We start from the raw sequence: 17,656 nt of genomic DNA, 5'->3' as shown, positions 1-17,656 counted from the left end.
ATGCTCAGAACTTACCTTATTTATAACTAAAAGTTATACCCTTAGACCAACATGCCCTCCATTTCCTAGACTCTGGCAATCACCATTCTAATCACTGTTTCTATAAGCTCAACATTATTTTTTTTAGATTCCACATACTAGTGATACCACACAATACTTTCTCTGTGTGGCTTACGGTTTCAGGTCGTATATTTAAATCTTTTGAGCATTTTTTTAAATTATTTTATTTATTTGACAGAGAGAACAAGAGGGAATACAAGCAGGGGAAGTGGGAGAGGGAGAAACAGACTTCCTGCCAGGCAGGGCGCCTAAGCGACCTGAGCCAAAGGCAGAAGCTTAAGGACTTGAGCTACCCAGGCACTCCTCTTGTGCATTCTGAGTTAGTTTCTGTTGAGTGGTGTAAGTTAGGGACCCAGTTTTATTCTTTTGGATATAAACAGTTTTCCCAGCACCTTTATTGAGAAAACTATCTTTTCCCTGTGGTATGTTCTTGATGCCTTGTCAAATACTAGTTAAATGTATATGTGTGGATTTATGTCTATCTTCCTTTGATCTAAGTTTATGTTTTATGCCACTACCATACTGTTTTGATTAAAGTAGCTTTTTAATATAATTTTAAATCAGGAAATGTGATGCTTCCAGCTTTGTCTTTCTTGCTTAAAATTGCTTCAGTTAGGGGCACCTGGGTGGCTCAGTGGGTTAAAGCCTCTGCCTTCGGCTCAGGTCATGATCCCGGGGTCCTGGGATCGAGTCCTGCAACAGGCTCTCTGCTTTGGCAGGGAGCCTGCTTCCTGTCTCTCTCTCTCTGCCTGCATCTCTCCTACTTGTGATCTCTGTCAAATAAATAAATAAAATCTTACAAAAAAAAATTGCTTCAGCTACTTGTCTCTTTTGTGGTTCCACATAAATTTTGTATTATTTATTCTATTTCACTGAAAACTGACACTGGAATTTTTTTCTTTTTCTTTTTTTCTTTTTTCTTTTCTTTATTTCTTTTCAGCCTAACAGTATTCATTATTTTTTGCACCACACCCAGTGCTCCATGCAATCCATGCTCTCCCCAATACCTACCACCTGGTTCCCCCAACCTCCCACCCCCCCCCCGTCCCTTCAAAACTCTCAGGTTGTTTTTCAGAGTCCATAGTCTCTCATGGTTCACCTCCCCTTCCAATTTCCCTCAGCTCCCTTCTCCTCTCCATCTCCCCTTGTCCTCCATGTTATTTGTCATGCTCCACAAATAAGTGAAACCATATGATAATTGACTCTTTCTGCTTGACTTTTTTCACTCAGCATAATCTCTTCCAGTCCCATCCATGTTGCTACAAAAGTTGGGTATTCATCCTTTCTGATAGAGGCATAATACTCCATAGTGTATATGGACCACATCTTCCTTATCCATTCGTCCGTTGAAGGGCATCTTGGTTCTTTCCACAGTTTGGTGACCGTGGCCATTGCTGCTATAAACATTGGGGTACAGATGGCCCTTCTTTTCACTACATCTGTATCTTTGGGGTAAATACCCAGTAGTGCAATTGCAGGGTCATAGGGAAGCTCTATTTTTAATTTCTTAAGGAATCTCCACACTATTCTCCAAAGTGGCTATACCAACTTGCATTCCCACCAACAGTGTAAGAGGGTTCCCCTTTCTCCACATCCTCTCCAACACACGCTGTTTCCTGTCTTGCTGATTTTGGCCACTCTAACTGGTGTAAGGTGGTATCTCAATGTGGGTTTGTTTTTTTTTTTTTTTAAATTTTTCAATTAGCAATAATCGCGCCTCGGATAAACCTCATTGGCTACGATACTGCCACATATAAACATATATTTTTATCCCCAGGGGTATAGGTCTGTGAATCGCCAGGTTTACACACTTCACAGCACTCACCATCACATACCCTCCCCAATGTCCATAACCCCACTCCCCTCTCCCAAACCCTCCCCCCAGCGACCCTCAGTTTGTTTTGTGAGATTAAGAGTCACTTAAGGTTTGTCTCCCTCCCAATCCCATCTTGTTTCGTTTATTCTTCTCCTACCCCTTTAACTCCCCATGTTGCATCTCCACTTCCTCATATCAGGGAGATCATATGATAGTCTGACATTGGAATTTTGATAGGGATTGCACTAAATGGTTGACTGCTTTGAGCAGCATGGACAGTTTAACAGTACCAATTTTTCTAATCCAAGAAATGTAACACCTTTCCATTTTTTATGTGTCTTCTTCAACTATTTTTACCAATGACAGAGTTTTCAGATCTTTTACCTCCCTGGTTATATTTATTTTTAAGAATTTTATTGTTTTTGATCCTATTGTAAGTAGAATTGTTTTCTTAATTCCTCTCACAAATAGTTCATTGTTCTTAATTCATAGAAATAAAATGGTTTTTGTTTGGATGCCTGGGTGGCTCAGTTGGTTGGGCACCTGCGTTCAGTTCAGGTCATGATCCTGGAGTCCTGGGATCGAGTCCCTGCTTCTCCCTCTTACCTTCACCTTCTTGTGCTCTCTCTCTAAATCAGTAAAATCTTAAAAAAAAAAAAAAAAGTTTTTGTTTGTTGATTTTGTATCCAATAACTTTACAGTTATTATTATTAGTTCTAATAGTATTTTGCTAAGAATTTTAGTTTTCTATATGTAAAATCATGTCATCTGCACACAGATCATTTTATTTCTTCTTTTCTGATTTGGATGAATTTTATTTCTTTTACTTACCTAGCTCCAGCTAGGACTTCCAATATTATGTTGAATTAAAAAGTACTTGGGCATCCTTGTCTTCCTAATGATGTTAGAAGAAAAGCTTTCAGATTTTCATGAATGGGTCTCATGTTAGCTGTGAGCCTGTCATATATCACCTTTATTATGTTGAGGTATATTTCTTCTATACCTAATTTGTTGAGTTTTTATCATGAAAAAAATGTTGAATTTTGTCAAGTGCTTTTTATCTTTTTATTTTTATAGTGAGATATATATATTTTTTTATCTTTCATTCTGCTCAGGTGGTATATCACATTGACTGATTTGCATATATGGAAACCATCCTTCATCCCAGGTTAAATCCCACTTAATCATGATGTTTGATTCTTTTAATGTCTGTTAAATTATTTTGCTAGCTCTTTGTTGAGGATTTTTGCATGTTATGTGCATGAGGAATAATAGCCTGTGATTTTCTCTTCTTATAGTACCCTGCATAGGTTTGGTATCAGGGTAATGTTGGCTTCATAAAGGGGAGTTTGGAAGTGTTCCATCCTCTTCAATTTGGGGGAAGAATTTGAAAAGGACAGGTATTAATTTTCCTTTAATTGTTTAGTAGACCAGTGAAGACATCTCATTCTGGGATTTTCTTTACCAGGAAGTTTCACTAATGATTCAATCTCCTTACAGGTCAGTTCAGGTAACCTATTTCTTCATGAATCAGTCTTAGTAGGTTGTGTGTTTCTATGAATTGATCCATTTCTTCTAGATTATCCAATCCGTTGGCCTAGCATTGTTAATAGTCATCTCTCATGATCATTTGTATTTGCAGTATCAGGTATAATGTTTATGCTTTCATTTATGAATTTTATTTTTAGAGAGAGAGAAAGAGAAGGAGGGTAGCAAAGGGAAAGAATCATAAGCACCCTCTGAGCTGAGTGCAGAACTCAATCTCACGACCCTGAGATCATGATGTGAGCCAAAATCAAGAGCTGAACACTTAACCAACTGAGCCACCCAGGTGCCCCCTTTTTAGTTAATTTCAAGATTTTATTTCCCTTTTGATTTCTTCTTGAACCCATTGATTGTTCAAAGGTACACCGTTTAATTTTCATAGGTCTGTGCATCTTCCAGCTTTTGTCCTGTCATTGACACCACCATGGTCAAAAAAGACCTACGATTATAATTTTAATCTTCAATTTGTTAGCACTCGTTTTCTGCCTTACATGCTATCTACTCTGGAGAGTACTCCATATGAGCTTGAGAAGAATGTGTATTCTGCTACTGTTGGATGAAATGGGTTATACATTTCTGACAGTGCCTGTACCAGTGTGAAAATAGTACAAATTTATTATTTCCTTATTGATGACCTGTCCAGATGATGTATCCATTGGTGAAAGTGAGGTACTGAAGTCTCTATTATTATTGCACTGCTATCTGTTTCTGTACCCAGATCTATAATATGTGCTCGATATATTCAGTGCTCTGATGTTGGGTGCATATGTATTTACAATTATTATATCTTCTTGATAAACTGAGCCTTTTATCATTACATAAATTCTTCTTTGTCCCTTATTAAGAGTTTTTTTACTTAAAGTCTATTCTGTCTGATAACAGTATAGCTATCCCATTCTCTCTGGGTTTCCATTTGCATGGAATATTTTTTTTCTACCCCTTCACTTTGATCCTATGTGTGTCTTTAAAGCTAAAGTGTTTCTCTTATTGGTGGCATACATTTTGGTCTTTTCTCTTTTTTTAAATCCATTCACCTGGTCTGTTTTTTGACTGGAGAATTTAGTTCATCTACATTTCAAATAATTAGTAAATGCGGACTTACTAATGCCATCCTGTTAATTGCTTCCGGTTTTTTTGTGGCTTCTTTGTTCCTTTCTTACTCTCTAAATGTCTTCCTTTCTGATATGATTATTTTCCATGGTGGTATCCTTTGTTTGTCTATCAGAGGTTTTTGTCTTGTGGTTATCATGAGACTTACATAAAATATCTTATAGTTATAACAGTCTATTTTAAGTTGATAACAACTTTGATTGCATATGAACTCTTCCCTCTTTCACTCCTTCTACAACATGTTTTTAATGTTACATCTTTCTATATTCTATATGTTAACAAATTTTTGTAGCTATAGTTTAAAAAAATACTCATCTTTTAACTTTTATATTAAATGATTTACATACCACTATTACATTAAAAAATTCTGAATTTCATTATATACTCATTTTTTATATTACTATTTAGCATCCTTTCATTTCAACTTGAAGGACTCCCTTTAACATTTCTTATAAGGCAGATCTAGTGGTGGTACATTTATTTACCTGGGAAAGTCTTTATCTTTTCATTTCTAAAGACAAGAGTGTTACAAGGTAAAGTATTCTCAGTTGGCAGGTTTTTTTGTTTTTGTTTTTCTTTCAGCACTCCAAATCTATCCTGCTCTCTTTTGGCCTATAGGGTTTCTGGTGAAACATTTGCTGATAGCTTTATGGGGGTTCCCTTCTATCAGATGAGTTTTTTTTCTACTGCTTTCAAAATTCTTTGGGTTTTGACAGTTTTATTATAATGTATCTCAGTAAGTTCTCTCTGAGTTGAATTTGTGAACTTTTGAGTTTCACGCAGCTAGATATGCCTATATCGCCCCTGATTTGGGAAGTTTTCAGCCACCATTCTTTTAAATAAACTTTCTGCCTTTTCTCTCTCCTTCTCTGGGACTTCTGAAATGTAAATAGTTACACTTGATGGTGCCCCATAATGCACACAGGCTTTCTTTACTTGTTTTATTTATTTTCTTTTTTCTCTGTTGACTGCATGATCTCAAATAATCTGTTTCTGAGTTAGTGGATTCTTTCTTCTGCTTGATCAAGTCTTCTGCTGATTCCTGCATTTTCATTTCTTGTATTCTTCAGCTCTAAATTTCTAGCAGTTTTTTAAACTTCTCTGTTTTATCTCTTTTTCGTTCATATATTGTTTTCCTGATTTCTTTGAGTTGTCTGTGTTTTCTTAAGCTCACTGAACTTACCTAAAACAATTATTTTGAATTCTTTGACAGACAATTTATAGATCTCTATTTTGGGGGAAGCAGTTATTAAGAAATTATATTCCTTTGGCAATGTTTTATTTCCTTAATTTTTTTGTACTCCTTGAAGTTTTGCATTGCTGTCTTCACTTCTGAAGGAAGTTATCTCCTCCACTCTTTCCTGACTGGCTTTGGGAGACAGCTATCTCACCTCGAGTCTGATGTGGAATTCGGAGGCTTTCTCTGACCTTTTCTGTAGATGTGCCTTCTCCACACTTTCTGTTCCCTCCTGGAGGGCATTCTTAAGATTATATGCTTTGTCTCAATTCCACAAACTCAGACCAGGTGCTGAGGGTCACCCATTTGTTTTCTCTAGGGTGGTACCTTGCAATACTCAAGTCTGTGAGCCTTTTCCCAATTGCGCAGTTATGTGGGTTTTTTGCACTTGTCTGCTAGCCATTTGCAAAGGCTCAGTCTCACCATCTACAGGAGCACACGCTAAAATCAGGCCAATGTTGGTGAGAGGGGTGGGTCTGCACAAGGTATATAAAATGTTGAGGCTGACTGAGCCAGCTGTGAGGATCTGAGGGTGAGGAGTCCACAGTGGGCTTGTGGGCAGCCTTCCTGTTGGATATTTATGAAGAGATTCGTAACAACCCTTTGGAGTTTGAGCCCTGGTTTATGTGCTCCCACAGCATCTCCCAACCCCACAGCCTTACAGATCACTCTAGTAATGTAGGTGACAAGAGAAAGAAGTGGGCTTCTTGGGCGGTGTCCTGCCTGGCTGGAAAAGCCAGGTACTCACTCAGACTCCTGTGGGTACCCCTGCAGGCTGTAGGGGTCTCTCCTGGCACTGACCTTGATGGAGAGGTGATGCAAGCTAAGTGAAAATGTTCCTCTTATTTGGATCAATGCATCTATTCTTAAGTTTTGGTTTGGTTTTTTTTGGGCCCCAATGATGTGCTGGAACTTCTCTGCTGGACTTCCAGACTCCTACAGCAGAACTCTTGTCTGTGAATGACTACCAAAATCAATGTCCTTTGAGGGAATGACAGTAGAGAACTCCTTTTGTACCATCTTGCAGACATCAAGTTTGGATTTAGAGCCCATACGCTTAATAATACTACAATGCTAGGCTATGTCAGATGAATGAATCTAAGAGTAACACCATACAAACACCACAGAATAAACTTAAACAACAAATGTGACTCCCAGAAACAACAAAGTAGCTCACCAACTACAAACGCTTGTAGTTTACAAAAATGGCGATGCCAAGTCTAGGAAGCAACTACTGTGCCTTATGATTTAAGAATTTTGCCTAAAGTTCAAGTCAGCTTCTCCATATCTTTCGAATGTAGTATGATCTGACAAATTATAGAAGTGTATTTGAAGACATCTTTCCTGAGAAACAAATGAAGCAAGAGAACAAAAACATCAGCACAATGTCCTCATCTGCTTTTGCACAACTGCTACTGGTAACCTGCCACTACCATTACACACCTACAAATTGAATAAATCCACTTTCCGCCACTGTAAAGAGCCTTACACATAGCTGGTAAGATCACAAGCTGTAAATTTATCCCAATTCTTCTCCACATTTCACTAGCTTCACTAAGTCCTAGAAATTCTACCTCCCAATTTCAAATAAATGAAATTATGAAATTATGTATTCCAAACAAATCTCAATTTAAACCACCATCTAGCTCTCACTTGGATTTCTCAAATAGCCTTCAATTGGTCTCCTACAACGCATTCACTGATTCGTTCATTCATTCAACAACTATTAATGACCATATATTCTAAACTGTTTTGGGCACTAGGATAAAATAATGAACAAAATGGACAAAATCACTGCCTTAACGGAGCTTCCCTTTGCAACCCAGCAACTTGTCATCTTCCTAAATAAGAGTATTGTCACTCCCTGATTAAAACTTGCCAATGGTTTTTCATTACACAGAAATAAAATCCAAACTCCTTACCATCATCTACAAAGTAAGGCATGGATGATTTGGCCTCAGTAACCTTTCTTTACTTGCATCCTTATTTCCTACACTCCAGACTTGTCTTTTCTGGTCCCTTGGCCTCAGGGCCTTTGTACTTGCTTTGTACTTGTACTCTTCTGTTCATATACACTTTTCCCAAATCTCTTCATGATGGTCTGCTTCTTATCATTCAGATCTCAGTTCAAATCACAGAGCCATACAATGGCCTGCCCTGACTATCATGGCTGAAGCAGAAGCCCCCACTCACTCTTCTAACATGGTCTTATTTTTCTTCTTCAAAATCCTTATCAGTATCTGAAATCAGTTTATTTGTTCGTATGTGTACCATCTATTCTGACCCACCAGACCTTAAGTTTTATAAGTTCTAGGACATAATTTCCTTTATACTGTAGCCGCATCCCACTGCTGAAACCAGTGTCTGGCTCAGTAGGTGTTGAATAAATACTTCTGTGTTGACAACATTATTCTTTGCCATTGTACTTTCGTTTCTTCCCCATAACCATTTCCATTCAGTCTCCTCCCTCCCTCATTGGTACTGCCTGTCTCAGTCCTCAACAGGGAACTGAAGAATAGGAAATCAAGACTTCAAAACACGATTAATGCTATTAATATGAACGTTCAGCAACTTTGGGGTTGAAGAGGCTTTTGGTTAATGCTTAAGGTACCTCCTTAAGGTACCAACTACTGCATTTCTCCATAAATCATAACATCATAAAAAGTTCTCAGATATGGTACCTCGCACTGTGCCTATCACACAGCAGGTATTCAATAACTATTTTCTAAATGGGTACCTTCTTCTACCTTTTTAGATGCTTTTTACTATCAACACCATCTTTCACACATATACCTATAAATAAACATGTTCTAGTTTCTCACATTTTAAAAACACCACCAAAAAAATTCATAGAAACTTCTCTTAGTTTCATATAAGACCCCAGCCAAGCTCTGTAGAAGTCCAATTTCTTAAAAGTCTTGTCTTTTACTATCTCCATTTTTCCTCATCCCATCTTTTTCAATTCTGCAGCCTTTCCATCAAGCCACCAAGCAAGCTCTTAAAAAGTTCACCAATGACCATTCACCATGCAGAACCATCACTAAGAGTATGTTCTGTCATTGCCAGCTCCTCAATTTATTGGGAATGTGACTTATCTAGGCTAGTCACCTAATCTTCCTGAGCTGTTAAAGTGGATGATAAATCTATCTTCCTATTGGGTTCTATGGCTGAATTAATGAATAGAATAGGTAAAACAAACAAGCTTAACATTGTGCTTAACAAAGAGTAAGCATTTAGTAAATGCTGGCTGCTATTATTATTAAATGATTATTTTCCATCTTTGTCTTAGGCCCTTGATCTTCCCCTTTCACACTACATTCTTTCCATAAGCAATCCTGTTCCAATTAATATCACAATGATGACTCACAAATTCGTATTTCAAATTCAGATGTCTCTTCAGAGCCATATATTCAAATACCTCCTTAACATGTCCCCTTGGCCATATCAAAGACAACTCTTAACTTCATAAGTCTAAGATGGCACTTGTAATCTGCCCCCTTGGACGTATCATCCCTCACTCTTCATCTCCAGCAAAACACCAATTGTGAAAGTCAGATATAGGCTACACTCTGTAACATCCTTAGAAATTCTCTCATCTCTTTCCAATTCTATCTTCTCTACAAACATAGCCCCAATTTAAAATGCAGAATGTCTCTCTTGAAAAAAAACCTCCTAACTGGTTTACTCCCTCCAAACGATTGTCCAAGTATCAACTCTGAGGCCTTCTAATCATTCAAAATACTGTGGGTTAGTTAAAAGTACACTGTAGTTATACCTCCTATACTGACTTATATAGAGAATTAAACAGACCCGAGATGATTCTCAGACCATTAAATGAATCTCTCTACAGGCCTAAAATTATTTTCTAGCTATCTAAAGTTTGGTAAATTATTTAGCCTTTCCAAGCCTCAATTTCTGTAGCTGCAGAATGGAAGCAATAGTACTTGACTTCCTATACTGTTGACAAGAGTACCTTAATAATGGGAATAAAAAGCTTAAAAGCTTAATTCAGTGCTTGCTACTGAGAACTAAATAAATGTTAGCTAGTAAACCAAGCTGAGTGTAATGTTCCCACTGCCTGAGTTCTGGTCCTCATCTCTTGCACAGCCTATTTTAACATACCCCAACTGGTCTCAAGCACCTCCAAATACCCACAGCCAAAGCATACTGTAGGCTTTAAGAAAAGTCAGGTAAATCTGGTCTTCTTTAGTACTTTAGGATTAAACTAAAGATCACGTTCAAACTTCTTTGAGTTTGGCATATGATCCAGCCCGTTTACCTTCCTATTTTCTTCCACAGTCATTTCCCCCAATGTGCATCGGATTCAGACCTATCAGCATACTTGAATTTACTATACTACCACCTCTATTGGGCCAGCTCCTTTCAACTTGGGTTTTTTTCTGTCCGCAATGCTTATGTCTGCACTAATTATCAAATTACTAGTTATCTGGAATTTATAGAAGAGAAAAATAGCAGCTCAAAGAAGTTAAATGACTGGCCAGGATCACATAGGTGGGTGACTAGACAAGACATCAAGGCAAGTGGTTCCTTTTATTTATTTATTTATTTTTAGAAATTTATTTATTCATTTGAGAGACAGAGAGAGAGAGAGCACTAACGCACACAAGCACGGGGAGTGGCAGACAGAGGGAGAGAGAGCAGCAGACTCCCGACTGAGCAGGGAGCCCTATACAGAGCTCAGGGTGGTGCTCCATCTCAGGACCCTGGGATCCTGACCTGAGCTGAAGGAAGCCATTTAACTGACTGAGCCATTCAGGTACCCCTCAAGGCAAGTGTTCTAGCATGATATTAGCACTTCTCAGACTTTTCCAATGAGCACTCCTGCCGAGAGAAGAGTTTAACTCCCATCCCAGAGGTCAAGGAAGTCCTACACCCAAGACTCTGAAGAGCAAAATGAATCATTTTCGAAGTCAAAAACTTTACATAAGTTGAGGATATAGAGGCTCACGCAGTTAGAGCTCCCCGTGTGTTAAACTGAAACTACAAATCCAAGTTTGTCTGTTCTGTGGCTATAAATTCATTCCACAAACTTATCGTCAGCCTTCATTTTCATCACTATTCAGAAGGATGTAATTAAAGACAGTATCATACAAATGGCTGCAGTTACTATTACTTTCTTAAAATAAAATCAAGTATAGCCAGAGTGTTTAGGAAGAGGAGAAAGACTGCCCTGAGGACTCTCCCAAGAACCCTAATGTAAGAAAGGCTAAAGACAAAAGGAAATCCAGGGATCATAGGTCAAACCTGAGTTTTCTTATGAAAACCTGAGTTTTCTGCAGAGTAGGGCTTCTCAACCAGGGCACCAAGTGAAAACTTAGGCCAGATCATTCTTTGCTATGGAGAGCTGTCACGTGCATTGTGGGCCAGTTAACTGTCTACCTACTAGATGCCAATAGCATTCCACCCCAATTTGTGACAAACAAAAATGTCTAGACTTTGCCAAATGTCTCTCAAGGGCAAAAACACACCCATTTGAGTACTCTAGAGTGTACTCAGATATACACCTGGTATAACCTTGTTCTGAGAAGTAAACATCAGGAGAATTCAAGACTGAATCTTGATTCTAAACAGGAAAATCATGAGAGAAAGTAAGACACCTCTCCCTATTTGCACAGGACACCAGGGTAAAAGAAGAAAGTATTTGTGGCTTCTCAATGCTAATTTGCCATAAGAAAAATTCCACCGGCATTCTTCAAAGAGCTGGAGCAAATAATCCTAAAATTTGTATGGAATCAGAAGAGACCCCGAATCGCTAAGGAAATGTTGAAAAACAAAAATAAAGCTGGCGGCATCACGTTACCTGATTTCAAGCTTTATTACAAAGCTGTGATCACCAAGACAGCATGGTACTGGCATAAAAACAGACACACAGACCAGTGGAACAGAGTAGAGAGCCCAGATATGGACCCTCAACTCTATGGTCAATTAATTTTTGACAAAAGAGGAAAAAATATACAGTGGCAAAAAGACAGTCTCTTCAATAAATGGTGCTGGGAAAACTGGACAGCTATATGTAGAAGAATGAAACTCGACCATTCTCTTACACCGTACACAAAGATCAACTCAAAATGGATAACAGACCTCAACGTGAGACAGGAATCCATCAGAATCCTAGAGGAGAACATAGGCAGTAATCTCTTCGATATCAGCCACAGCAACTTCTTTCAAGATATGTCTCCAAAGGCAAAGGAAACAAAAGCGAAAATAAACTTCTGGGACTTCATCAAAATCAAAAGCTTCTGCACAGCAAAGGAAACAGTCAAAAAAACAAAGAGGCAACCCACGGAATGGGAGAAGATATTTGCAAATGACAGTACAGACAAAAGGTTGATATCCAGGATCTATAATGAACTCCTCAAACTCAACACACACGAAACAGGCAAACACATCAAAAAATGGGCAGAAGATATGAACAGACACTTCTCCAATCAAGACATACAAATGGCTATCAGACACATGAAAAAATGTTCATCATCATTAGCCCTCAGGGAGATTCAAATTAAAACCACATTGAGATATCACCTTACACCAGTTAGAATGGCCAAAATTAACAAAACAGGAAACAACATGTGTTGGAGAGGATGTGGAGAAAGGGGAACCCTCTTCCACTGTTGGTGGAGCCTCTTTGGAGAACAGTGTGGAGATTCCTCAAGAAATTAAAAATACAGCTTCCCTATGACCCTGCAATTGCACTCCTGGGTATTTACCCCAAAGATACAGATGTCGTGAAAAGAAGGGTCATCTGTACCCCAATGTTTATAGCAGCAATGGCCATGGTCGCCAAACTATGGAAAGAACCAAGATGCCCTTCAACGGATGAATGGATAAGGAAGATGTGGTCCATATACACTATGGAGTATTATGCCTCCATCAGAAAGGATGAATACCCAACTTTTGTAGCAACATGGATGGGACTGGAAGAGATTATGCTGAGTGAAATAAGTCAAGCAGAGAGAGTCAATTATCATAAGGTTTCACTTATTTGTGGAGCATAACAAATAGCATGGAGGACAAGGGGCGTTAGAGAGGAGTGGGGAATTTGGGTAAATTGGAAGGGGAGGTGAACCATGAGAGACTATGGACTCTGAAAAACAATCTGAGGGGTTTGAAATGGCGGGGGGGGGGGTGGGAGGTTGGGGTACCAGGTGGTGGGTATTATAGAGGGCACGGCTTGCATGGAGCCCTGGGTGTGGTGAAAAAATAATGAATAATGTTTTTCTGAAAATAAATAAACTGAGAAAAAAAATAAAAAAATAAAAATAAAAATGTAAAAAAAAAAAAAAGAAATAAATGATGGTATTTAAATAACTGAAAAAAAAAAAAAAGAAAGAAAGAAAGTAAACTGAGTGGGATTTGACTTAAATTCCTTATCCAAAAAATCCAGGTGAGGCTTCAAAAACAACGAGACATTGAAGACTGTATTCTGGGTGCTGCAAGAGAGGAAAGAAAAGAATCCAGAGCTGAGTTTCTACTTAGATGACAGCATTTGGTCTCTAGTTTAACAACATAGTGATAAAAGGAAGCAACTCAACATGACACTACCCTACTTTGATACTGTATAAATGAACATAACCTCCTTTACCCCAGAAAAGTCCAACACTAAAAATATACATGTGAACATTCAGTCACAAGAAAACAAAAAGTTATTTTACTTAAAGGCAGAGCCTTAAACATCTGCAATTCTGAAAGCCTAGCTTTTATGTTTAATAAAATTCAGCTCACCACCCTTGGCAGCTATTCCCATAGCATTTGCTAAAAAGTGAGAAAACAAAGCAGAATCCTGTGGAAGTTCACCAAAGCAAAAGGTTTGGTAGGGGTGGGGTGGAGTTCACATGTGAACACACACGCACATACTTCCATGTTTTTGGTATTTAAGACTATTTTGTCTTTATCCCTAAAAAAAGAAATTCAACTCTACTTCATATATTTTATTATTATTGCTTTTAATATTCCACAATTTGATGTTTTCCCAGGAAATTTACCACAAGTTTTAAGTAGCCTCCTAAAGATCTAGCTAAAATGAAGAATTAGAGAGTTCATATAAACTACAGTGTCATCATCTGTAAACTGGCATAAATAAAATTTACTTCTTAAAAGTTGCTGTGGCGAGGGCACCTTGGTGGCTGTTAAGCAGCTGCGGTCAGCCCAGGATCCTGGGATAGAGATCCACCTGGGGCTCCCTGCTCTGTGGGAGGCCTGCCGTTCCCCATGCTTGTGCTTGCTCTCTCTCTCTCCCTTGTTCTCCCTGTGTCAAATAAATAAGTAAAATCTTAAAAAAAATAAAAAATAAAAAAGTTGCTGTGGCGATCAAATGAAGTCCTGTGTGGCCACTGTCTGGGGGCCTAAAATACAGTCAAGAAATGGTTACCATTTCTACTGTTGTAACTATTCTACAACAACTTCTCTGAAACTCCTGTTTCTTCCACAAACTCTGAAGAGAAGCACACGTGTTTTAGAGAAAGAATATATTTTAGAAGCACATCTTACATCTATGAAAACACAAGGTAAGTATTTGTGTTGATAAAGATTTGTAATGATAAAGTAGGCTAGGGCAAAGAAAAATAAATGTTTGGTGTTTTGTTTGAGAATTCTCCTGTCAAATACACCTGACTGCTAGCAGCTCTGCCAGAAGCCAATGTTCCTTCCCCTGCAAAAAAATTTTTAAGGAAAAAAAAAAAAGAAAGAAAAAAGAAAAAAACAGCAGAAAGAGGACAAAGGAGAAACAAAGCAATAATATGACAGACCAGAGAAAAGGTTACACAAGATAAGTAAATTCTACAATGACGATATTCTAACTCTTCCAAGAACAACAGTAAAAGGTCAGATACCTTCCAAAGAAGCTGGGGTTTAGATTTCACTGTTTATCTAATTAATAGAATACCACTGGAAAAAATTTTTCTTCCCAGTAGCCAAAATCTACTATTAGGTGAGTTAAGACATACACTTACAAAGCATTGCTATGCTATGCTAAGTTCTTCCTCCAGAATTATGTTTTTTAAAATTTTATTCATTCAACAGCAGCTCCACTAAAATGAATTTTAGAAGTATTAGTAACAAAATTCAAAATTCTAGATTTACCTAAGAAAATGTCAATTCCTTCCCCCAGAAATCTATCCAAATAAAATGCAAAGTTTCTTCAATTCTATCTGGAGATAATAACCGGGTAGACAGCTGAAATGAAGTTGCTGGGAAACATACTTCCAAGCACCCCTTTAAAGAGCCCCCAGAGTACATGCCATTAAGAGATCACTCCAGAGCTAAAGTATATCATAAGCATACCCCCAAGAAATGCCCTGCACATTAACAGCTCTGCAACAAGACTTCTACGGTTTTTAGCCCTCAATTAGCTCCTGGTAGGTCCGGCAAAAACATGAACTCTATAGTCACAACCCTTTCAACAACTACATCAAGGAAGGCTACACGGCCAAGGGGGTTCTGGTCCAACCTCCTTCATTTTAGAAAAGGGCCTGCAGTGAGGAATGAAGTTAACTTTCACAGCCTTTTCATATCAAGGCCCACCCAGAACGGAGAGTTCCAGCTTCCAGGTACAAAGCACTTACACAAACCCCGGGAGGGGCCAAGAAGTTAGGTAAGGCCTCTGAGTCAGACTACCTGCAACCTCACCCATCTCGCCGGCCAACTGTTTGTACGACCTTGAGCACCTCCACTTCGCGTCTCAATTTCCACGTCTGCAAAATGAGAGTCAGGACCCCACGCCCCGGGGCCGTCGGAGGAGTCAAGGCTCCGGGACGCGCTCCGCGGATCCCCGGCTCCCGGACCTGGGCAGGCGCCGCCGCCCATCCGCTCCCAGCGCGCCAGGCACTCGTGGCACCCACCTGCACGTTAGGGAAGGCGGTCTTAAGCAGGTAGAACATCTTGCGGTTGGACAGCACGTCCCCGCTGGTCATCTTGTCCTCGGCGCCTTCGCGCGTCTTCCCCTTGGACTTCTCGTGGAGGACGTTGCTCTCGCGGACGCGCCTCACCTCGTCGCCGCCGCGAACAGCGGCCAACACCGACACGGCCAGCATCTCGCGGAGGTCCACCGTGCCCCCATCGGCCGCGGCCGCGGGCCCCGCCGCTCCGCCGCCGCCCGGCTCGCCGCCCAGGCCGAAGAGGCTGAAGCGGCCGGCCAGAAAGCCCGAGTACAGATGGTAGAGTACGCCGAGCCCCAGCAGGCAGAACACGGCCACCCCCAGCGGGGACAGGCGGATGCCCATAGGGGCCATGGCGCGGGAGGCCGGCGCTCGGGGCGGCGGCCCTCACAGGCCTCCCCGCGCCCGCCGCCGCCGCCGCGCTCCGGGGCCTGGCGCCGCGCTTCCTACACCGGCGTCCGCTCGCCGGCGCGCGCGCGCCCCATCGCTCCCTTCCGGGAAAGGCCGAGCCGCGCCGAGAAGCCCACCGTTGACGTGCCCGGCGCCCAACTGTCCCGGGCAGCGCGGTCCCGGGTCCTCAGCCGGGCAGCGGGTCTCACTTCCACGTTAGCCAACGGCTGCGAGGTGAAAGGGGAGCGTGGGTGTGTATCCGGGTTACGCGAGGGGGCGGGGCGGGGCGGGGGTAATATAGGCCCCGCCCTCGGGGCGGGGCGACCCTGGGGGCGGGACGACGGTCTACCAGTTTAGGGAGCCGCTAAATTGCTCCTCGTCCTTTAGTCCGGATGGAGCAATGTTTGAGTTTTCGAATCACTCTTGGATGTGAAGGGACAATTTTCCATGGAGGGAAGGTGCTGAGTGCCTTGCGCAAATGTAAATTAAATCTCTCTTCGAACGAAGATGTATGGCTGAAATGAGGTGTAGTCTTTAGTTTTAGAGTACCCATCGCTTTCAGATTATTGGCGAACGGAGGAAATTACAAGCCATTTTCAGAGAGATCGGTATGCTTTTTTCTCTGGCGCTCATGGAGACAGAGCCTGTAGCTTTAAATCGCTTCTCTGCCCTGGGAGAGGTGGCCAGTGACCAGTACTGGAGAATTTTACTTGGCTCTTTAGTGTATTGGTCTATCTCTGGTTATCTAAACGTGTGTGCATTTACAACTGTATGTTATATAGATTTTCCCCTATACCTCCATCTGCCAGAATAAACCACCCTTTATGCGACTGAAAAACATGGCTTTGATTCTGGACTTACGTCCAGAAAATGCCTGAGGCTTCTCTCCTTTCCAAGGATGGTTTATAGGTACCTTTCTTCCAGAGGTCCAGATGAAAGCGGAAAGGTCTGAGAAAGCCCACTTGATGTAAAGATTATTACAGGATGGTCAGTCAATCTAGAACATGTAATTTTTGAGTCAGTATAGGCCCTCCAAATGTATTTGGAGAAGCCTTTAACAGATGTAACTGCCTTGTATGCCACTTACCTTAGCAGTCATAGTTAATACTAAATTTTAATAAGTATTATAATAAGCATTAATAAATTCCTCTTCCATCTCATAAGTGAATATTAGGATGTGCAGTATCACTCTCAGATATTAGAACAGTTATATAAAATCAACTTAAAATGCAGCCTATTTTACAGTTCATAGGCAAAAGTCATTGGCTTTAAGTGGGCTTTAATAAGCATTAATGACCTTAAAAACTGGAAATATACGAAATGGATTCTGAACATCCTCTGTTAAGCAAGTCCTTAGAAACAGGCTAAACTTCACCACTTCTCAGAGTTCAGAACATCTGTAGAATTTGCATATGGTTATATAGATAGAATAAACAAAGACTTTTGATTGCTTGGTTTCCCTGGCAGCAATCTGTAACTAGCTTAAAAATAATCACAGCACAGAATCAAGCACAAATACAAATCAATGAAAGAACAGTCTCTGGAGTGTTGACAACACCAGATCTTAAGGAACTGGCACTGTTTTTGTTAGCTTTTGGGAACAAA

At 40.3% G+C, this 17,656-nt stretch overlaps 1 protein-coding gene and 1 pseudogene across 1 annotated transcript in view; both read right to left on the bottom strand.

Annotated features, from left to right (window-relative positions):
* The window catches only part of BPNT2 (3'(2'), 5'-bisphosphate nucleotidase 2), a 38,455-nt gene extending 22,168 nt beyond the window's left edge, over window positions 1–16,287 (bottom strand). The window contains exon 1 of the mRNA XM_044245564.1: window positions 15,626–16,287. Coding sequence (XP_044101499.1) covers window positions 15,626–16,015 — 390 coding nt within the window. The 5' untranslated portion in view covers window positions 16,016–16,287. The remainder of the gene's footprint in view (window positions 1–15,625) is intronic.
* On the bottom strand, window positions 1,739–1,821 carry LOC122905690 (annotated as a pseudogene).
* Window positions 16,288–17,656: the final 1,369 nt, after the last annotated feature.

This window comes from Neovison vison, chromosome 4, assembly GCF_020171115.1.
Source record: "Neovison vison isolate M4711 chromosome 4, ASM_NN_V1, whole genome shotgun sequence".
NCBI lineage: Eukaryota > Metazoa > Chordata > Mammalia > Carnivora > Mustelidae > Neogale > Neogale vison.
The sequence above is the reverse complement of the archived record's forward strand: the minus strand, read 5'-3'. Positions and strand labels throughout refer to the sequence as shown.